The sequence below is a fragment of the Myotis daubentonii genome, chromosome 11, assembly GCF_963259705.1.
Source record: "Myotis daubentonii chromosome 11, mMyoDau2.1, whole genome shotgun sequence".
Classification (NCBI taxonomy): Eukaryota; Metazoa; Chordata; class Mammalia; order Chiroptera; family Vespertilionidae; genus Myotis; species Myotis daubentonii.
Genome location: NC_081850.1, coordinates 34,015,439 through 34,039,304, shown reverse-complemented (window position 1 = coordinate 34,039,304; position 23,866 = coordinate 34,015,439). Strand labels below are relative to the sequence as shown.

Genomic DNA, 23,866 nt, shown 5'->3' with positions numbered 1-23,866 from the left:
TCAACCAATGAAAAGTCGCTATACTCTGAACTATCCCTTTCCTCCAATGGACTCTTCTTTACAAGAGCCCCTCCCAAGTCCATTAAGAGTACTCCTCTCCTTTATTTCTTTGGACTTGCACATGGTTTGCCATTAGCCTGAATGTCCTGAATTACAATTATTTCTTCTTCTGGAATAAACCTATTTTGCTGCAGACATAGTGGCTATTTGTTTCAAGTCAACACTACCTGTAGAGCATGATTTTCAGCCAGGCAGAATGCAATGAGATGATGGAGAGCCCATGACTAGTATCATTCAAAACCCTACCTTCTCCACCCTGTGGATGTCTGAGAGGAACATCTAGGTAACTCAAATCAAGGCAGATGATAAGTGGAGAGGAGACAAGAAGGGTGGCACGCTGTCCGCATCATTGGAGGGCCAGGCAGTCCAAAGTGTCAAGGTTTCAAAATTTTCTCCCAGAAACTCTTTATGAGGGTGTTATCAACATAAAGTATTCCGCAAATAACGCCTTCCTTGTCACCCATATAGAATCCTGTGCCCTTTTATGCTATACTCTCAACCTAATACTGCTGACCTATGTGCTGAAAGGCACCACCTTACATTTGAAAAGCATTTCCACTGGTAGGGACATTACCTTAAAATTGAGTCCCTGAAACAAGCTAAGGAAAGGTGGGAAAGACAGAAACATTTTGATGTGTTTTCCCAGCATCAGACACTTCAGTTGGCAGCCAATATCTTTTCATTTTTTCCCATGGAAAATAAAACAGACGAGATATTTGATCCACATGTTTTGTGTATGTACTTTTTAAAATGTCACCTTTGGGTAACTCAACCCACCAATGGATTATTAATAAAATTCAGCAACTGTCAGAGCCCTTCTCCATGTGGAAGGAGGTCTGGCCGCAACACCTATTAGAAGAGAGAGACAGATGGCCTTACCTCTCAGCTCCCGCGTCCACAGCTGTGAGTGGAGGTAACTGGGAGGAGGGGTTGTGGGGGCTCCCCTGTACGTTATGTCCCGGAGAAGGGTGACTGACAGGATGTGGGGGTGGCACAGCCCCAGCAGCTGTTCCGCTTCGGCTTGAATGATTGCTGGAGAAAATGGAAGCTGAAATCAAGGGAGAACAAGCATCAGACTGTGCCCCAAGTGAAGCCCACATTTTTTAAACGCCAAAGACGGACAGCAAGCATATTTTAGGGGCTTGTTTTCCTCTTGGTGGTTTTCAGGGAACACTTCTCCTCTTATTGGAGATACACAGCAATGTTTTCACGGTGAAACAGGTTTCCCAGCTGATGCACCTGTAGGGCTGCCTGAGGAGCTCATGCGAGGCTGACTCCAGGCTGATGGTCACGGTTTCCCATAGCAGCGCCTTGCCCCACCAGCCTCCTGTCTGACACAGTATAATTAGTCAATCTTCTAATGTCTGCATCTGGGCGAAGGTCTCTACATTAACACACTTCCATCAGGAGGGACGGGAGTCAGGTAGCAGAAGATCCACTCTGCTGACCTATAAGGTTACAACAGGGGCCTTAGTCCACTCCTCATCACTGATGCCAGCACTGTGGGTCAGGCTGGGGTCTCTCTCTGTCATTGTTAAATCAATGTAATGAGAAGGGAGCTTCCCCTGATCCTAGCACACATGCAGTGCCCTGCACTCTTTTAACTTCAGAGCCTAACTGACCCCAGGCATTTCCCCGACCGTGTGATGGATGCATGTACTTGGTCTTCATGGAGGATGAGTCTCCTCCTAACACTGCAGAGTATGAAAAGGTGGTCTCACAGGCATCTCTGGGATCATCCCCCTTGTTGTCTATGATGACACAGAGAGTGAGTTACAGCCTCATTCGTAGGGGCAGCCCAGCCTCTGAGAATGGTACATGACCTCTAATTTAAATGTGTGCCCATTTAGATGGGCTAATTGGTAGGATGTCACAAGAGAAGCTGGGCTTGTCACTTGCAGAGTCTGTCACTAGCAGAGAGGCTCTGGCAGTGTCTGGGACATACTCAGCAGACATCTCATTAGAGTGCCATCACACCAGCATCCCTACACGGACTCTCTTTAACTTCCTTCTCTGTACAGAGCTATGCTGAGCTTTATGCCCGACCCTGCTCTTTTTGAACGTACTCTACTGATATCAAAGAATAAATGGATTAAAAAAATAAATCAGGCTAAGGATCAAGACAAAGAAGCCACATAATCAAAGAGATTGGAAGGTTTAAAAGTTCAGGGAGCTGTATTTTTAGACCAGCACCACATTTCTCCAACCCCTTCTGGATAGAATTAATACCTCAGATGACCCAGCCCCCAAAAGCTTAATCCAATGGGATAAGAGTTCAAGGACTTAAAGGAACATGTGAAAAGGCAGAATTACCATCTTCCCGCTTAAAAAGCGACTGACAGGGGTGTGATCTGATTTGAAGGGTTTATTTCTGGTAAGTCAGCATTGTGTCAGGTTAACTCTTGTCCTCAGAAGCCTGCATCCTGCACATCTTCAAGAGGTAGTGTAACCAGAAAATGCTTACTGGCTCAAAAAGGCCATGTGGAGTGTCTGCAGTGCATCCGCCTCCAAAAAAGTTGCACATTTGCAAACACGCTGCAGTCACCTCATGAATCACTGCCCTCATTCATGCTCATCTCGCACAGGCGACCACAGTTCTGCTTGTATTCCAAATAATAATTTTACCCAAGAGAGAAGGCTGTTGTTTGGATTCACTGTGGCAATAGTTTTAGGACTGGTGTTTGTCGGCATAGAGTGCAGTGTTTTATATACTATTCCAAAAACTAATGGAATAATAAGAGATCGCAGAGACACTGTGGAAACACAGCTAATTTTTTTCCTGCCTTCGTGTAGTAATGTGAGCACTCTTACTTGTTTTGTTGCAATTGCTGAATGCATCCATCACTTACTATCCTCTGGAGGTGGTGTTGTGTGTGTGTGTGTGTGTGTGTGTGTGTGTGTGTGTGTGTATGTGTGTTTGTCACAAGGGAAGCACTGCCTCTGCTGCTTGTAACTCGATGGGCAACAGGGAAGCTTGGTGTGCACACTGTATGCTCTACTCCATGGTTCGATAGAAAATGGGCTGCTTCCCAGAGGTCTACTTTAGTACATTAGCGATGTTTTTGCTTTAGCTGCAATGAAATAGGCTGGGGAATTTTGTGGGTTTTTTGTGTTTTTTTTGCACCTTGTTGTACACTATAAGCTAGGCCTGGTTAAGTACCTTTCCTTCATCCCACTTAATAGCTAGCACCAACCGTCCATTATCCATCTATCCATCATCCATTCATCCATCTATCCACCAAACATTATGTTTACAATTTATTTATTTTAATCCTCACTAAGGATATGTTGTTATTTATTTTTGGATTGAGAGAGGAAGGGTGAGAAAGATGGGGGAGAAAGAGAGAGAAGGAGAGAGAAAGAGAGAGAGAGAGAGAGAGAGAGAGAGAGAGAGAGAGAGAGAGAGAGAGATCAGTTGCTTCGTGTATGCAGCCTGACTGGTGATCAAACATGCAATCTAGATATGTGCCCTGACCTGGAATCAAACCTGCAACCTTTTGGTGCATGGAATGATGCTCCAAACAGCTGGCCAGGGCCCAAACATTATTTTAAACTCAGTATGTATTAAGTGCTACATGCTACCTAATTTTCTAGATGTGGGTCCTTATCCTTGCAGAGGTTGCAGTTTAGTGAGGGAAAGAGACTTCTGTACATCAATTCTACCAAAATACAAGACTTACTAGTGTACAGCATCAAACAGTGTTCAAAGCACTTACCACATTACCTTATTTGTGGCCCCATAATGTGCCCCAAGCTCTGGTCAAAGAAGAAAACTGACCACACCTCAAATATGTCATGACAATTTATGCTACTTGCGTTTGCCTAGAATGTTCTCTAACTTTGTCCACTTGTTTTAATACTTTTGTTCTGTGTGCAGAGTTACTTGTGTTCTTTTCATTCCTCTCTCAACAGCCGATTTATGAAGTAACTACTGTATGGCAGACGCTGAGCTAGGTCCTGGAACAAGGAATCCTTGGTGTCTAGTATCTCTAACAGCATCATTCATGTTTGTTTGTTGAACAAGCAAAAATGAGCACCATCTTAATACCAGACAATGCAGTCCATCTTGGGATTCAGCGAGTAGGACAAGGTCAGAAAGAAACAGTTACCTATTCCCCACTAGTCAAGGGATGCCCCCAGGGTGCACTTCTCTCACACTTCCAAGTAGGCACATGAACCAGAGTGGCTAAACCTTCTCAGAGATACTCAATACCTGGGCATCAGAGAAGCTAGAGGGCAGAAAGCCAGAGGAACATGGTGTAGTTGAGGAGAGGAGCTACCAAGTAATACTGGTAGAGATGGCTTCCATAGCAACAAAATAGGTAGAATGGTGGAGAGGATACAAGGGTGGACATAAGAGGTATCTGGAACAGGGTCAAAGACTTCGAAACATGCTCTCCAGTTCTGCTGAGGTCAAGTGTTGACTGAGCAACAAACACACAATGACAGCTCTTCCATCCCCTGCTACAGCCAAGGAGTGGTACTGGGGCAGGCAGTGGCCTTTTGAATGCAGAAGAAAGAGAAAGGGGAGGCTTTAGGGTGCAATTTAAAGTCTGTATTTGGCAAGTATGCCAGGAAGTTTCTTACATAGGGCGTAAGTAATGATCTCTTGGTAAAATGAGGCCCATGACATGCTTCTATTTTCTACCAGATAGGATGAGAAGTCTAGGACAAACTCTCTTCTGGTGAGATGACTTAGCAGAAGCTTATAATTCAGTGTCTGCACAGAATAGTTTGCATGCAGGGCCCAGGGCAAGACTGATGGTTGTGGATGTTGCCTATGACTGACATAATGACCAGAGAAGTAATAGGAGACACAGCATGTCTTCCCAATGTATACTCCACCTCCATTTCATGTACCTTTTCAATAAGATGGACAAAACTCTGGAGTCAGAGAGCTGTAGCGTCGGGAGGATTGCCCTGGGCCTCTACCGAAGACCCATATTTCTCAGAGATTTCCACTAGGGCACACACAGAAAACACCTCTCCTACTAATACCGACTTCTAGGAATTTCCAACCATATCACAGTCATACATCCAGGATTCCAACATACTTGATCCAGTCCAAGAATATTCATTCATTCATTCATTCAAACACAATCTTCCAGCCCCTACTCTGTACCAGGCAGGTGCTAGTCTCTCTTAACGTCCAGAGTCTGAATACCTGCCAACTCTACCTAGACCTGCCCACCACAACACACACTTCCAGACAAATGCTCTGGCTTTTTTAAGTGATTTTTTTAACTCCAGGGAGCAAACCTCCATGTTAGAGTGTTCTAAGGTCATTCACAAAAGGAAAAATTTCCTTCCTTACACACTCAAAATGATTTCCAACCTCAACAATGGGGCATCTGAGGCCTCCTGATCCAAGCATAAAGAAGAAAACAGATTCCTCCAGAATCCAGGGCAATATTAACAAAACTCCTGTGATCAAATCAACCGGCACACACAGGCTGCCCACAGGGCGGCCTTCATTGTCTGAGTCACCTCAGGGGTCAGCGCTGCATTCAGGGGTGGAAGAGGGCGTTTAGGTGACCCTCCAGACGGGGCTGGTGACTGGCAGCCGGAACAACGGATTAGGCATGGCAGAGGAACATACTGGAAAGTCTCATTGCTTTTGTGATTAAGAGATGGTGAACTCCCCAAGGAAATAAAAGCCTGGTCTTGAGATGAATGCATAGGCTAGCAGAGGATGGGGAGCTGGCCTCCCTGCTGTTTGGGGCTTTCTCTCTCTCTAGGGCTTGGCTTACTGCCCTCCCCAGCCCCACACTGTCTCCTGCAGAGGTAGGTGGAGGGGACCCAGTGGGGCTTTATAACGTTGACAAAGCAGCATCTGTTGATCTATGGGGTACCCAGATTCCATGTGGCTGGTGATGGGGTCCAGGGTATTCTGGCGCTTTAACTGGCTCAGGATAATTTGAGTTAACAGGCAGCTCTCTCTCTATCCAAATGAAAACAATTAATCTCTATTTCTGATGAGTACAGACAGGGTGCCCTTGGGGACACTTTAGCTGTCACGTATTCACTGTGTGAATGAAGGGAGAAAAGGTGTGTTATTTGCTACTCAAAATGAAGCCTACTTCTCTCGGGCCTAACCCCAGAGCCAGGGAAGGCCACCACAGACACTGCCTCATTTAGAGGCAGGGAAGACCTCCCTGGCCAGGCTGAGGTATATTAAAGAACAGCCAATTGGAGGGCATATTGCTGTGGAAAACTGTATGGATAGCTACAGTCCTGCTTCTCAAGCTTTAATGTGCCAACAAATCACCAGAGTAAAATGCTGACTGTGGTTCACTGGGTCTTAGAGGCAGGGATGCTGAGATCCTGAGTTTGTATCAAACTCCCCAAGTTCCTGGCAATGTTGAGACTGCCAGTCCAGGGACTGCACTTTGAACAGTGAGTGCTGGACCACATCTGAGCTGGGTTTCACCTTACTGTTCCACACCTCAGAGTCAACAGTGAACATTTATTGAGCACTTTGCAAACCTTTCCCCAGTTTACTGACAAGGAACGTGAGACCTGACTGGGTTACTGAGTAGGTCACCTGATTAGGTTACCTCAGTTAGTGGGCTAGAATTTAAACCCAGGAAGCCTGATTTCAGATCACAGGCCCCTCACTGCCATACCATAATGCCTCTCAAACTCAGGATGAATTCAAGAAAAGGCATAAGAGCATTGCTATTGTATCAGAACCCCTAGGTGCTCCATTTGCCAAGGCTGCTTGGAGTCACTTGGCACTCTTCCCCCACCATGGATAGCTTTCTCCACCAAAGTGCTGGTTCGGATACAAGAAGTATGTTCCCATTTCTGTTTTACCCATTCTCAAGCACCTCAGTGACCTCAGCATGGATGAGAGATTTGCCAGTGTTGCAAATGCATTCAGGCAAGAAATTAAATGAATTATTTGGTTTGGAAAACAAACAGCTGGTAGGAAATGCGTATTTTTTCCCAAATAAAGATTTCAGATGCTTGTCAGAGGTCTATCGATCCACTGGTAGGAAAGATGGCAGGCAAAGAGGGGTAATTTGTGAGCAATCAGATATACGTCCTTGTTACCACAAGCGAGTACAATGTTGTTGCCTGCAAGGCCACCACCTCTGTCAATAATGCATGAAGAGGAGATTTGCTGGGCAGGTCTGCTGCTACTGAGCTGCTACAGTAAATATGCATTTGGAGTCATTTGTAATTACGTAAAAGCCATAGTGCTGCTCTAACGCTGGGACCTTGAGAAATGACATTTAATGCTTGATGGCTAGTACACAGGGAGAGGTATGGGCTCACCGTTCATTTCCTGGGCAATATTTTCAGGGTCAGGGCACAAAGGATAAGCTAATCCATGACACCAGGCTAGTTGACTTTCACAGATATATTAAAAAGAATTACAGGCCCCATTCAAATGATGAGTTCAATCTTGTCTGTCTCTTCCCTGCATTCTCCCAGGAGAAATGTGAACCCGGGACGGATTCAGGAAGCAGATGAACTTTGATGAAAACTTTGGCTCCTTTGGCCTCACCAGAAATTGGGTACTAGAAGAAAATCATGTGTCAGGGTGGTTATTAAGAGAACAAAACACACCCATTGGCAGTCAAATGGACTTGGGTTTGAATCTGAGCTTTACCAGTTACTAGCAATGTGTCTCAGGCAAGTCACATAATCAAAGCTCAGTTTCTGCATCTTAAATAAGGACAATGCCTCACAGGATGGTGAGGAGGATTATATAATGTATACAAAATACTTCACACAATGCCTGGGCCATGGTTAAGTGCTCACTAAACCACTGTTGCTATTCTTTGGTCATATGGGTTATGATAATGATTACTATTACTAATAGGATAGGGAAGAGAAAAACATAGTGGCTCCAAAATGGTTAATTTAGTGTATGGCAGTGATTTTCAACCAGTGTGCCACAAGAATTTTTAAAACATGCAATACCTGATTATTTAGTCAGGGGCACTGACATCTTTTTCCTTAGGTTGTCAAATAAAAATATGATGATAGCTAACACCCAAATAGCTGTATGGTGTGAATGCCCTGTCTGAAACCATAAATATATAGGTCATATAATAAAGTTGCATCTTATTGGTCACATGACATAAGAAGGTTGTGTCTGATTGGTTAATTCTTGGTACTAGAAACCCTTATATACAAGCATAGGCACCTGATTTTTTAAATGGTCACTTTGGAGCAAAAAAGGTACGTAATTAGTATTTTTTCAATCAAAATGATACCTATTTTTTTTGTCAGATTGGCAAAAATATATACTTTTTGGTGTGCCACAGAATTTTAGTAATTAGTATATATGTGCCATGAGATGAAAAAGGTTGAAAATCGCTGGGGTATGGTCTCTTGAAGATGCATCTACATATAAACTGTGGATGAGGGTCATTTTAAAATGCAAACCAGTATATAACATATCCTTGAATAGTAAGAATTTTTTGTTCAAATTTTCTAATGCAAGTTGCTATAAAGAGTTCAGAGCCTGAGAAAGAATCCTCACAGGGTTAAAATGTTGTACTTCATTTTACATGAGTAATACACACCTTGAGTTACAATCCATAATGCGCTTCAGTTTAAAAGATAGCAAGTCATTTTCATGCATGACTGCACTTCGTTAAGGAGTGAAAATGGGCTGTTACTAAAATGTCAACACAATTGTCCCTCTTGAAGCTTAGTTTATCTTGGAGTAGTTTTACATTTTCAGCACTTCTTTTTGTTTGTTTCTCCAAGAGCATGAAAGTCCAGCCACGGTTAATTTTCTGAATTCAAAAGCGACATCCCTTCAGTCATTCTGAAGAAAATGACAAGTATTGGGGGTGACTGGAGTTTTGCTCCCCAAGAGTGAAAATTTGGGCCCCAATGCCTTCTGCAGTTCTTTGCATTTCACCCTGGAGCACTTTAATTGCACTGCCTTTCAGTGGAAAATGCTCTCACGACCTAAATTCACAAACCAGAGAGAGTTTTCTAACAAGGAAAGGGCCTCAGAGTCACTGGGAAGGCTGCGTTTGATATTGAGGTTAATTGGAGAATGGAGGGATGCCACTGCTAATCCTTGCCTTGTTGCCTATCAGCAAAAGGGGCTAGTTTTCCTCTTTCTTTCTTCCTTATGCCTGGGCATTTCCCCTTCCCCCATCCCCATCTGGAAGGGCATCATTCCACATTCCACCTGTATTAGGAAAAAGTAGCTTCTTAAGGGTTTGCACAGTCATTTCTCTAATCTTTCCCTTCTCCTTGAGGCATGAATAATTTTAATACTGCCAATCCCTAAAAATCTATTCTTTCTGCCTGTCTTTTCCCTCCTCCTACTATGCAGTGTAGAGTATCATTATCCAGCAGCCCTGATAAGAGGATAATGAAACAATCCCTTCTCAACCAGATCGTGTGGCTGTCAGACTAAAATGACACCACCCATACATCCTTGACATGCTACCCCAAGCTAATTGATGGCAAACAATGGCAACTGTCACCACTGCCCTAAGACAAAGAAAACATACTTGTGTCACCTGATGGGAGAGCTACCTAGCAACTGATAAACAAATCTGTTAGGGAGATGTTCTATTAAGGTAAGAGAGCGTACATCTCTGAAGAACATGCCTATTAACTTTGAGCTTAAGAGCAGTGCTGTTCACTGGGGAACAGAAATAAGTAAGGTAAAATGAGAATGTATTGATGTCTGCACAGTTACATGAATATTCAGGTTCTCTTACAAATAGATATTCCCACATGAGCTCCAAACTCCTCTGTAGTCTGTCCAATTACATTTCCACATCGGGCACCTGGATTTATAGCCAGGGAGGAAGTTATTAGTGTTTGAGGGGGGATACAGGCTTATATGCCTTTCTGGAATACACCTCCATATAACTAGAAGATAATGGCTGACGATATTCACATAGATGCCAAAGGTTACCATCAAACATTCTGAAATACCAGGTGTAATTAACTTGTGTTAGGAAAAGCTCCTGAAACATCTGCATTTCAGAACAAAGACATTTTGTTACAATTCGAATGGCTTCCTCTGGCAGCTCTTTCAACTTCTCTGGGACCAACATTTCATGCAACCCTCATGGGTCTTTTTCCAGACAATGCATGCCAATCTAACCTCAAATCTCACACCTATTTTTCTTCCCTTTGCCTCTCAACCTAATCACTCCCAGAGAGTTATTAACACAGAATGTTAATGAAATAATTTGAACAGGCAAACAACTCAGACTACCCTGTGAGAAAGTCAGTACTGCCTCTGTCTGTTACTTTATCTTCCATATGGGGCAGAGTAGGAGAACATAATGAAGAAGATGAAGCAGGCAGGGCCAACAACTCCTGGAAGCTCTTATAGGAATCAGTCTCATCTCCTTCTTTAGAAATAAAGTCCAATTTGGTAACAAAACCAAAAATTTTAGTAAAAAGTATTCAGTTCTCTAGCTCCTTATTATTCACCCCTTTGCTATCTCCCACCTGTGCCATGTTGACTGAAAAAGTTGTTTCCTCCCTTGCAGATACTATGGAGGTAACCCCAACCACACCACTTCCACGTGACTTCTGAAAACATTCCACAGGGAAGGCTTCTTGGAAACAGATTTTTAGCACAGCTAGTCACTCCAATGTTCATTGCAATATTCTCGTAGCCAACTCAAAGGCTCATGTACCAACACCGAACTCTGCTGAGGAATCTCTGCCTTTCCTAGCTCTGTAGAATCAGCTAGCAACAGCCCTTCTGGGGAACCAAAGTCTGGAATGACCACCAGCCCTGGGCAAAATTGGATAGCTGATGAAGTTGGTTTTGTGAATCCAGAGAACCCCCTTTTCTCTTTTTTCACACTTTGCCCACAAAGTGGACACTCTTTCCATTTTGCCTTTAGGTGCTCTGTGTTAGTTACCTCCTAGTTTATTCTCAAGGTTAACTCTAATAAATCATTCATGTGTTATCAAGAATTCATGCCCCTACATAGCCTTTCTCAAGGAATTCTTATTTGAAAACTTTCTTTACCTTGGAATGGAAGGTTCAGCCTTCAGTTATGTAAATTTCAAGCATCCTTGTTGCTGGCAGAACATGTATTTTGAGGAAGTAAGCATCTTTCCTGCTGGAATGTGACCAGATGGGTTCCTAAAGTTTGATATTTCAACTTTTTGCATTTCTCCTGGGCATCAATTTATGTCAACAAGAGGCCTGGCTTTTAGAAAACATATTCATTGATATTTAAGGCTTTGAATATCAAAGCTCTTTTTAGGAAAAATAGACCTGGGTAAAATAAAACAAGGCCTGTTCCCTCTGATATCTCTGCAAGCCCTGGCTTCATCATAACTGAACCAAGTCATGCCAGCCTCCGGGCAGCTTCTTCCTACGGGGGAATCACATTATCAGGACATACACCCATCCTACCATGGGCCTGGGCTGCTTCTGTAGATAACTGTTTGCAGTGTGACAATTCTACCCATAATTCCATTTCAGAGCCACTACATTTGGGGTTCCATAGAAGGCCCCAGAGAGGAGTAGGAGTGCTAGATAATGGTCATGATTCACCTGCTTTAAATATTGGGCCTTAGAGAAAAATCTCCAAAAACCCCAGGACTAGTAGACTACTACAGTATCTGATAAATCTGAATTATTAAGGGACTAAACAAACCTATATGTATTGATAGACTTTTAAAACAAAATTTGATCAAACACATGGGAGCCACAAGCTTCCTTGATTTCACTTAGTCACTGACAAATGTCCCAGATGTAATTATAAAACAGTGCTGAGGAAACAAATATTTTAGGCTTTGCAGGCAAGAGGCAATGTTCTCAATTCTTTGACCAACTGTTCTCACCTAAAGGCTAGTAGTCTTTTTTACATTAAAAAATCTTAAAACCATCCTCTCAGGCCATGCAAAAACAAAGGCAGGCAGGCTCGAGGGGCAATACATTGTCTGCTGTGTATTAACTACTAAGAACCATCATGAAAAGACTAGGGGGCCGTTTCTAAAATTTGGCAACTAAATTTGAAGTAAGTAAAAAGTCAAGAATAGTTTCTTGACACCTTAGCATGTACTTTGAGGTAAACAACATGACCTGGAAGAGTCAATGACATCAGGAGGGACACTAAGGCCTCAGCAAGGCCAGGACAATGACTGGACAACTAACCATATTGGTCAAGGCCATTCACCCTATTTTTTCATTCCTCCATCTACCTCACGCTCATGGATTCATCACTGTTGAATAAGTTCAGCCTGGCATGCTGGTACTCTGTTTGACCAGCCTGAGTATACTTCAACTCTTCCTGACAACAGAAAAACTGTCGAATTTATAGATCTGAAGATAGGTCTTGAATATGGCAGCTCTGAGTCCTCATCTTGACTTGAATTCTCATGGAAAGGAATGCTGTATCTCAGGACAGCTACTTCTGAACTCCAAGTACTGGCACTCAGTGCTGAGAGGAAGGAGTAGAAGGGGCTCTAGTCCCTGTCTTAGGCATCCACTTGGTTCATGAGTAATTCTCTAAGCTTTTAAGCAGAGAGGAAGGAAAAAAAGAAAAGAGCATTGATTGAGCATCTCCCAGCTTGCAGGGGTGTACAGGATTCTTATATGTGATGCCACTTAATCCTTACAGCAGTGCAAAGGAATCAATATTCTTACCACTGTTTAATAGATGAGGAAAAGTAACCTCCCTACACTAAACATCTAGTGAGTGAAAAGGATTGGAGCTAATGACTGTATGCTGTCTCTATAAAATAAAACCATAGAAACCATACCAATCTTTAAATATGGAAAACCTAGCCCTGGCCGGTTTGGCTCAGTGTAGAGAGCATCAGCCTGTGAACTGAAGGGTCCTAGGTTTGATTCCAGTCAAGGGCATGTACCTTGGTTGTGGGCACATCCCCAGTAGGGAGTGTGCAGGAGTGAGCTGATCGATGTTTCTAACTCTCTAGTCCTCTCCCTTCTGCTCTGTAAAAAATCAATAAAATATATTTAAAAAGTAATAATAAATAAATATGGAAACCCTAATATCTATCTAAAGCTAATACATACTTTGTGAATTTGGAGGCATTGCCACCAAGTGATGTTGTGGTTGTTTTTCTTTAGAGACCTACATATTTCCTTAATTTAAAATTGCTAAATGAACTACTGGGTAAATTACTGAAATAAAAAACACGAAGAACTATATTTTAGTTCTAATTTATTCACTCAATGATGTCAATTAAATTCCCAATTTCTTCATGCTTCCATTTTCCTCCCATTTTTTTTTTAAATGGTAGTAGTGGGTAGGGTACTATTATCTAACCCCTCTTATCCATGGGTGATATGCTCCAAAAACCCCAAATGGATTCCTGAGACCACTTAGAGTAGCGGTTCTCAACCTGTGGGTTGCGACCCCTTTGGGGGTCAAACGACCCTTTCACAGGGGTCACCTAAGACTATCGGAAAACACATATATAATTACATATTGTTTTTGTGATTAATCAGTATGCTTTAATTATGTTCAATTTGTCACAATGAAATTGGGAGTCACCACAACATGAGGAACTGTATTAAAGGGTCCGCGGCATTAGGAAGGTTGAGAACCACTGACTTAGAGTATCAAACCCTATGCATACTATGTTTTATCATACGCATACATATCTATTAAAAATTTTAATTTATAAATTACATAAAGTAAGAGGTTAACAGTAACTAATAGAACAATTACAACAATATAGTGTAATAAAAATTACATTAATGTCTCTCTCAAAATATCTTATTGTGCTGTATTCAGCTTTTCATTTAAAGGAAGCACTTTGAGGCTTCTGTTGGCAAATCTGAATTGCAAACATCACTAGTCTTTGCTTTGGGGCATTATGTAAAATAAAGGTAACTTGAACACAAACACTGGAATACATGGCTACTAAGTGACGAGTGGGTGGGGAGTGTATACAGTGTGGATATCCTGGGAAAAGGGATGATTCACGTCCTGAGTGGGAGCCAGACAGCGTGAGATTTCATCACTCTACTCGGAATGGCATGCCCTTTAAAACTTACGAATTGTTTCTGAAATTTTTCATTTAATATTTTCGGACTGCCATTGAACACAGGTAACTGAAATGGCGGAAAACAAAACTGCAGATAATGTAACTTGTGGTACCTGTTCCCTATCTGCTTTACAGAGCTATAATATGTATTTTTCTAGAGTTTGGATAAAAGCAACAATGATAATAGCTAACAAGTACTGGACAGTTACTATGTTCTAAGCAGTGTTCTAAGCATTCTGTGTGTCATTCAATCAGACAAGCAATCTTATTGAGAGGAAAATAAATTTGAGTGAAAGAAGTACCATTTCTATTTGTAAATATTCCATTTAAATACAGGTTGGATATGCAGATAGTCAGAGGGATGGCATAAAGCATGGCCAATATATGACTTAAGAACAGAGACATTAAATGCTGCCCACCCTTACTTTTTTATATACTGTAGTACCTTAGTACACTTCACAACTATGGACCCTAGATCACTCCTTTGCCAATGGCAGGGGCAGGTGTTGCACTGCATTGTTCCTGAAGTGCATCCACCTCTCACAAAACTTGCAAAGCACACGGTGCCTTTTCCTATGCATGCTGATAAGCATTTATCCCCCTTTCTTTTCAATAGTGAATAGGTTCCCTTTCTGCCATCTCTCCTACAAGACACAGATAGGACTTTTACTAAATCCCCAGGGAAAGGTTCCAAGGGAGATGATAAATCCCTGACTTAGGACATAGTTACGTGTCAACAGACCTCTAGGGTGAGCTGGTGGGTAGTCAGAGCAGAGGCCAGACCTGAGCAGTTACCTTCCCTGGGAGAACAGGACCGGAGCCCAGAAGCAAAGCCCAGGTGGCAACTAGAAATGGTGGCACGAAAGTGATGCCAGAGCAGCCTTGAAATTCAGGCAGGAAAACTCAGATAAGACACCAAGGAGGCAGTTATAACTGCTGATGAATCAGTGTCTGCTGTCCAAGCAGCCTTAATTGTTCCAGGCACTCAGGGCACCGGAACAGGCCAGTCATTCTTTGACAATATGAGGAAGACACTGTAAGAGCCAGTGATCAGAAACAGTGCTCTGGTCCCCTGGAATGAGTCAATCCCACAATAACCCTCTCTTCAGCGCCTGCAATGTGCTCTCTTATTACCATTAATAGTAAAACATAAAAAATCTAATTCAGTAACGTCCTTCATTTTAACGTTTTATACTCTCCTTCTCATTTATTTTCAGCACTCACACATGTGTAAAAAATAAATTTTGCTATGATTAAAAACACCCTGAAAATACCTACTTTCTATGTTCTTTACTCTTCACCTGAAAGAGACATAATTACTTATCTCTCTTTCCTTGGAAGGTAATTCAGTTGAAGCAGAAAGTCAGAACTTTGGGCCCAGAAGTTTGGTCCATGACTTCCTAATCACAGAAGGTTTTAGTTCCTCATTTGAGAAATTCTGTCCTGATTCTCTGTCTTGCCACCCATCTTTTTCCTAAAACCTGCTTGGGGTCCATACACAACAAAGTAGATCCAACCTTTCCTTTTCACACCCCATTTTAGTGCCTGCAGAATAACATAAAATGAGGGAAAGGAGAAATAATAGTAAAAAGACAACCCTAACTTTGCCCTAAGGAAATAAAACTACAGTTGCCCAGTGTCACTATTTTCCTCTCCTCCTCAAAAGTTGTGGAATTGGTTTTACTCACCCACAAAAATATTTTTACAGCAAAAACTTGTACATATTGTAAAACTGAATAACTCAGCTTAATCTTGTATGAAAACTAACATGAATATAAAGGAATATGTAGAAAATTGAAGCACCAAATTAAGCAGCTTTCAAACATAAAAAGTCATTAACATTAGCAGCATACATACAAAAGTGCCCCGTGCTGGCTGGGAATAGGAATTTTAATTTTCTTCAGTTGGGTGGTTATAAGATTTCACTCTTAATCAAAATATGTGCAGTGCCACTAGAGTACTGGTGGGAAGACATGCTTAATATCCATCTATAGGTTTTCTATAGTGAGGAATAGAAATATATCTTATAGGGAAACTCTTCTTTGCTTTTTCACTACTTGATTTAGTTTTATTATCTTTGTAATTATTTATTTTAAGTACCAGAATGGTGTTATTCCATTTATCATTGTATATACATACAGCAGATCAACCACAGCCTTAAATTGTCTTGTGGACAGATTTCCATCACATTGTTTTTAGATAAAAATTTTGCTCCAATTTGTAAATTCTTTTAAATTTTAATTTTATTGAAGTATGAAAGACATTTGAAGTATAAAATTGTGAGACATTTAAAATGTACATCATGGTGATGTGACATACATATCCACTGTGAAAGGACTCCCCCCTCCCAAAATCTGGTTAATTAGGGGTAATTCTTATTGTAACTCCTATCAGTCAAAATTAAGATCATGTTTTGCTAGAAGTCACATTCCTACATTTTATGATCCGGAGCAATGGTTTTCAAAGTGTGGTCCATTGATTGGCAGCACCCCGTGACATCTGAGAACTTGCTAGAAACATGTAGCAGTAATGCAAATTCTTCGGACTCACTCAGACCTACTGACTCAGAAACTCTGGGGGTGAGGAACAGCAATCTGTATTTTCACGGGTTTGCCAGGTGAGTTAATACACACTAAAGGACTGGCTCAGGATCAGGGAGGGCCGAATCTGTAGATTTAACTATCAGTTTCTACAAAAGTGAAAAATGAGGCTTGTTCCTATGCTCACTGATTCTGCAATCCAACTACAGTAGGTGGATAAACCACAGATGCAAGAGATGTTACATGAACAATACAGGATTCTGACAGCAGTTCAAGGCAACATCAGAAAGATGTTGTTGCCAAACGTTTCCCTATAAATCGCTTCTATTGCCCCATTCTACCACCTTCTGTCCACCACCAATTTCAAGCTGTTCTGTCCCTTTTTCACCCCTGGTAAATTTCAAACAAAGCCAAAATTTTGAAGTAATAACTATTGCATGTTTTATAATGCTCTATGACCATTTATATAGATTATGGACATTTATATAGATTATGTTATTTGATCTTCAACAATTCTCCTATAAAGCTTAACCAATTGGGAAATTTGTGTGCCAATTAAGAACATTCTAATGAAGCCCCTAAATTAATAACCACTTTTTGAGAGTAGATTATATGAGGCAGTTTTATAGAAAATTATTTCTAACCCCTACAACTCTGCAAGTTGTCCCAAGATAGCAAATATATTAACTTAAGAATGTAGAAAATGTTTTAAAACATATCCCATAAAATTACATTAAAATGAAACATTAACTATTTCAAAAAGTACGTTAAATCCTGTATAAATTTAATATGGTAATATTTATGACAAAAAGTGATGCTATTGTAATAGAGAAGCCTTCATTTCTCAGTAATGAGGGGGAGGGAAGGGAATGACAATATATGACTTCAAAAGTTCCTGCTCTAAAAATGTATTTATTTTCATTCTACAATTCCCTATAATATATGAATATAACACTTTTCCCCCCTGATAGATCTAAAGTTACATTCAGAATTGGGATAATTCAATAGCTCTAAAAACATGGTAATTATTTAAAAACCCAATAGAAGTGGTACCAATAAAATTCCCTCATTCTTGCAGGTCTCCTTGTTCCAGCTGCATTAGCTCCTCACTTGATGATGGTGTTCTGTGAATCTCAAACATCTCAACCACACTGGTCTCTACGATGTCTTCATGGCTAAGACCATTTGCAAAGCTTATGTTGTACTGAGCCTCTAGCACAGTTTTGATCTGGAGGGAACCGTAACTTTTGTGATCACTCACCAGACAGGTCTTCCATACAGTGTTCTTTGATAGTGATCGGACTCTCTGTCAGGACCAGGCACTGGCCCAGGCTGTCCATGATATTACAGACTAACTGTAGGCTCATCTGCTTCATCCCTTCATCCAGGGAGCTGATGAGAATATCTACACAGGCATAAACCTTAAAAGTGGTATTCACACCTCGATCTACTGGCTATGATATTTCTCCCTTGGATGATCAGACAATCACCTGAATTTACAGGCTGGCCAAGACAGTACTATCTGAGGTACAGCACTTTTGAACAAAAGGACAGACAATATAAGTGAGTCCTCATTGAGAACTGTCCAGACTTCCTGTCAGATCACTAAATTGCTCTCGGGTTAGCCGAGGAGCCGGCCTGGGGAGCCCCGGGATTTCCAAGTAGAGAAATAAACACCTCGCTTTTAAAATCACCTTCAGTAGGGCCTCAAGTGATATTTGGCTGCTTTAGCCTAGGGTACTATTTTCTCCCACAGAAATAAAAGTCTTTTCAGGCATTCCTTTCCAGTCAAACTCCAACTTATCAACTGAAAGGTTTGTTTCAATAAGGGAAGCCAACATGTTAGGAGACTTGCAAGAGCTGTACGTGTCAGAACTGCCATCTTCCCTGTTCATCTTCATGCTCTGCCAACTATCCCTCTCCCAGAGTCTCACAAATCCTTTTCTGCTACACACTAAAAGTTTCCATTTCAAAATCATGACTTCTACAAAACATGAGTCCTCAATGGTAGTTTCTAAAAAATCATGGTGCTCCTTGCTAAACTACTTCTGATCCTATGCCCATATATACTGAACAGGTGTCCATCAAAATATTTTTATTGTAAATCAATTTGCTAGCACTTAAAAGTCTAAGAGCTTGACAATCATTAAACAAATATTTTCTCAATTTTGTATAACAGAATGTAAAGGGAATGACTCCAAGTACTTTTGCCACTAAGCCAAGTCTTAATCTTTGTCAAATTGCCCTAACACTTCAGATTTTACATGTAACTAATTGATAAACAGTTTCCTTTTCCTTTGGCATCTCTCACTGTTTGGCTTCTTTCCACAGATCTTTAGCACAGGTTTGAAACTGGTGTGAACACGTGCTCCTGGCAAGTGGATTTTTAGAACTTTAAAAGGAAGAAGAAAGGCTTAAAATTATTGTGTTGTTTTTTTTTTAGTTTTTCTTCCTGCCTTGTTTTGTTCTGTTTGTTGCCTACATAGGAAAACAGAAGGCATAACCAGTTTTTTAAAAGAAAAGGCAAGAAAGAAAGAAAGTAAAATAGAACCTGAGGGAAGCAGGAATAAAAAAAGAAGTAGGGAAGATAAACTTTCACAGCTATAAGCTTACTCAAGGAGTACAATTCCAGGATAAAGGAAGATGGCCACATGCCTGTTTCAAATGTCCCCATAGTTGCAGAAAATTCAAATCAATCTGAAGATACTCTGTTGATACTGTGGTAACTAAGACTCTTTGCCCATTATGGCACCTCGCCCACATGAGCTGGAGGCTCAAAATTAAGAGCTCAAAATCTTTTTTGAGGCCCAAAGGAGAAACAGACTCATGTACACAGAGGAGACTGGTGGTTGCTGGGGAGGCGGGTAGGGAGGGGGGACTGGGAGTAAGAGGTGAAGGGACTAAGAAGTACAAATTGGCAGTTACAAAACAGTCACAGGGATGTAAAGTACAGCAGAGGGAGTATAGTCAATAGTATTGTGATAACTATGCTTGGTGCAGGTTGAGTACTGGAAATATCAGGGGACCGTTTTTGCAAAGTATATGATTGTCTAACTACTATGCTATATACCTGAAATCAATACAAAATAATATTGAAAGTAAACTGCAATTGTAAAATAACTATAATAATTTTTTAAATGTATCATGTGCAAAGAGAGGAATTATTTGGAATGACAAAGCCATTTCAAACTAAATCTCTTAAAAATTTTAAAAACACTACCAGAAATATAAAAATACACACCAAGACAAAGGTGACTCCCAAGTTTTGAAAATGAGCCACACAGATGTATGCTACACACAGCAAAGACAGAGATCTCATTGCTTTCCAAATCCATTTCCAAGAGATTTAAATGAACAAGACTATCCCATCACCAGAAAATATATTAGATGTTGGGCCATTTTGCAATTGGTTTGGGTTAGATTTGACTCTTAACTGTTGTGTTCCAGGTCTTTAGTAAAATCATGAATTTACAGACTATAGAATTAGAGGGCCCTGGCCAATAGCTCAGTTGGTTGGAATCCCGTACACCAAAAGGTTGCAGGTTTGATTCCCGGTCTTGGCTCATATGGGAGGCAACTGATAGATGATTCTCTCTCTCTTTTCCCCTCTCTCTAAAAAAAAAATCAATAAAAACATATCTTTGGGTGAGGATTAAAAAAAAGGAGTGCTATATTGGCTGTTTTAAACTGATTGTTAACTTAATGTACTAAAATAAATGTTCATATATCAAATATGTGGTAAATCAAACAGACATATGTACAAACAAAAGCTAGTCAAGCTAGTCACGCTTTTTTCATGTATATATCTAATAAAAAATATTTATGTGTGCTGAAAACATTGTACATTGACATATTTCATGTGTATATATGTACCTGTACCACAAACCTCTGTAAGATTTGTTCAGCCCTTCAGATAAGGTTTAATCCCATGTCCCAGGTTCTCAAAACGCAGCTGTGTTGGTCTCCAAGAGTAAGTAGCCAAAATAACTGATAAAGGGCCACTGATTCTTGGTGTCTTGATGACTGACCTTCTTGAAACACTGTATTTGCTTAATGCCCTTTCCCCTGCCTTTGGACCAACTGAGAACTGTAGAGTTTATCAAGTTACACAAGCATGTCTTTCTCTTATTCCACTGTTATGCATCAGTAAATTCTTAATTCTTTATGGCTTATTAGAACATTTAAAAAGAAAAAAAAGTCTGCTGCCAAAACCTGGCCCTGGAATCAGATGGGGGTGGGAGTGGGATTTGTAATCCACAGACAATAGAAAATTCTCATTGCCTGAAATGTGGAGCTGGTGGGACATTTACTATCAGAGTCACAGCATGACAATAAGGGCTTTCCAAACATGAGGATGCTAATCAGTTATGTTTGCAGGGGTACATCATCACTATGAGAGTGAAAGATGCATAAAAATCCAAGTAAGAAAGTAAATGGGGGAAAAAAAGCTTTCTTATTGCAAATTAATCCTTTCTTATTTTTCACTACACACATGACATTTTCCAAATATGGAGTCATCTATTATTCAAACCCAGGCAGAAGGATATGGGTCTGGGGGTCTGGGAATGCCATTCTATCTCCCCCTACCCCTGCAATGGTTAACAAACAATAATGGACATTCTTATAAGTTGGTATACTGGTATGCTATTTTTCTTAGAAACCTGGGGCTTCCCTTTAAAATGCAAAGAAGACAATGACTGTTCCATTAAGAAATCTGTTATCTGCTTAAGGGGGAAGCATTTCCTTTGAGTCTATATCAGTTAATACATTTGAGATACTTGGGAAGGTTGGGTGCATTGAACTTTTGGCAGAAACCCAGAACTAAAAGAGTTAATGCATTATTTTACTTTGTTTATTAATGAGAAAAAAGTCTGCTGCCAAACTGTGCTCAGAATTCAGACGGGACAGTATGGAGGGTGATAATTTGTAGTCCACTGATAAAGCAAAATACTGATGATATTAGAAGAATTTCTTTCATGTGAGCATTCCCTTTAACCAGAGTGAAGGTGCCTAGAGAAAATCAGTTGATGTGGATGGGTCTGCCTTTGCTGTCATTACCTGGATAGAGTTCGGGCCCAGGCCCCGGGGAGCATCCCACTGCCCCATCAGTGGCAGCATCTTGTGGGGATGTGGCTGACTGCAGGGGTTGCACGGTGAGGCAATCCGTGAGCAAGTCAGGATGGAGCTCTGCACTGGACCGCAACTAAGAAAAGAAGAAAACAGAAGACAGATGGAAAGGAAAGCTGTTACTTGGGATACTGTCCTGGAATGGCATCATGCCCTAAGGTTCAATGCAATTCAATCCACAAATATTTATCAAGCAACAACTATGGGCTTAAGAGAGTCAATAAAAGGGTCAGTTTTCTAATCCTCATAACACCTGGCAGGTGCTTCAGGAAAAATAGTGTGGCTAGAAGCAGATTTGACTTTAGTCCTGATATTTTGACTTCTGAGAACTCAACTGCCTATTATATTTCCTTGTATTTGCTCTGTATCTTATCAGAACTTGTAGCGATAACAGAACAAACTCAAGTATATTTAGTCCAGATTGGAAAGTGCTTTTAAAATACAGAGATATCACTATGAAAATATCTTGGAGATAATTCAGAAATGTCCATTGAGATTTGGTGCCTATAGATATTACATGACAGGAAAATACACAAGTTAAATTTTAAAATATTATGGAGCATGGTTACAAGAAAACCAATGTCATTAACAGAAACAGAATCCCAACAGTAAGTTACATAACAAAACACATTTAGATGGTAATTTTATCACAATAACAAAATAAAGTCTTTATTTATTAGAGTACAAAAAAAATCAAATCATAAGAATGTTAGAATAAAATCTAGGTGAAAAGTTACCTGATCTCTTTATGAAAAAGAATTCTGTAAATATAATTTGAATAGGAAAAAATCACAACGTGAGATTGTTACATAAAAATCTATCTTCTGCTTATATAAAAATACAATATCTTAAAAATCTAGCAATGTATTTGTTACAGATATTGTGAGCAATATAGTTACCATCTCCAGTGTTGAAAGGAAATACATAAGTTAATATTGTCTTTATCAAGACAAAACTAAACCTTCAGACCCAGGCTGGAGTATACTTATTCATCCAACAAATATTGTCAGACACACCTCTAGACTCTAGGAATCCCATGTAAGGGAAAGTATACTCCAGAGCGGAAAAATAGTGCAGATAAGAAAGACAGTGAGGATGGAGGAGGGATGGCAATTTTAGAAAGGAAATCAGGGAAAACCTCTTGGACATGACACTTGCAAAAAGCTTTGAAAGAAGCGAGGGAGTGAGCCATACAGACATAAAAGGAGGAAGAACCTGTCTGCCTTGTGGTGTGCCTGGATTATCTGAGGAACAGTAAGGCTGGAGTGGTGTGAGCCTGGGGCCTAGAGAAGAGAAACAGAAGATGAACCAGAGATGTAGTGGGGAGAGGGAGTATGTTTAGTGTCCCTCTCATCCTCCTTCCCAGATTAGACAACCAGGAAAGGTCCTTCCAGATCAGTTAAAGCTCTTAAGTCATCTCTGGTCTAGGAATTATCTAATGATTAAGGTGGGAGGCACACAGCAGAATCTCCTGGGTGGGGACTGCCTCACCACGCAGCCTTGGCATAAACATAAGACTTTAAAAAGGCAAAACAGAATGACAATAAACATTAAAAAAACATACAGCACACTTAAAAGAAATGCAATATTAAAGTTTTTTAACTTATTAAGTTAATAAAACCTTTAAAAAAGTAGTGGTAGCTAAGGTACAGTGAGAGAGGCATTCTTTTTTAAAATTTGTTTATTATTAAAAGTATTTCAGATGTCCCTTCTTCCCCTCTCCCCCCCACTGACCTTCTCCATCTTAAACAATGTAGAAGTGTACATTGGTACAAACTTTCTAGATGGTATCTCACAATATTTTTCCCAAACCCATAATTTAAACCATTTGATCATAAAATTTGACTTAAGGATATACCGAGAAGAAAGGTGAAGGAAGATTTATACCCAATATTCCAATGATATAGAGTGTTATTTATAGCAATAAAAAATTTAGATAATGTTACTTAAATGTCCACAATTAGGGCCAATAAATGAACTTATTATCAATTTGATGGGATATTATGTAACCACTAAAATAATGCTCATGATGATAAAAGCAAAATACAAAATTATATAGACAAAATAACAATGACATAAAAACACATAGACAAAAAAACACTGTAAGAAAATGTAATCCAATATTAAAACTGATGTTTGCTCCTACTGTCATTATCATG

At 40.4% G+C, this 23,866-nt stretch overlaps 1 protein-coding gene across 2 annotated transcripts in view; it reads right to left on the bottom strand.

The window, feature by feature from the left end:
- Window positions 1–23,866, bottom strand: part of GLIS3 (GLIS family zinc finger 3) — a 452,058-nt gene that overhangs the window by 44,441 nt on the left and 383,751 nt on the right. For both annotated transcript variants that reach the window (XM_059656776.1, XM_059656775.1), the window contains 2 exons: window positions 21,639–21,783; window positions 940–1,108 (listed from right to left, as the gene is read on the bottom strand). In XM_059656776.1, the coding sequence (XP_059512759.1) occupies window positions 940–1,108; window positions 21,639–21,783 (314 nt within the window). The remainder of the gene's footprint in view (window positions 1–939; window positions 1,109–21,638; window positions 21,784–23,866) is intronic.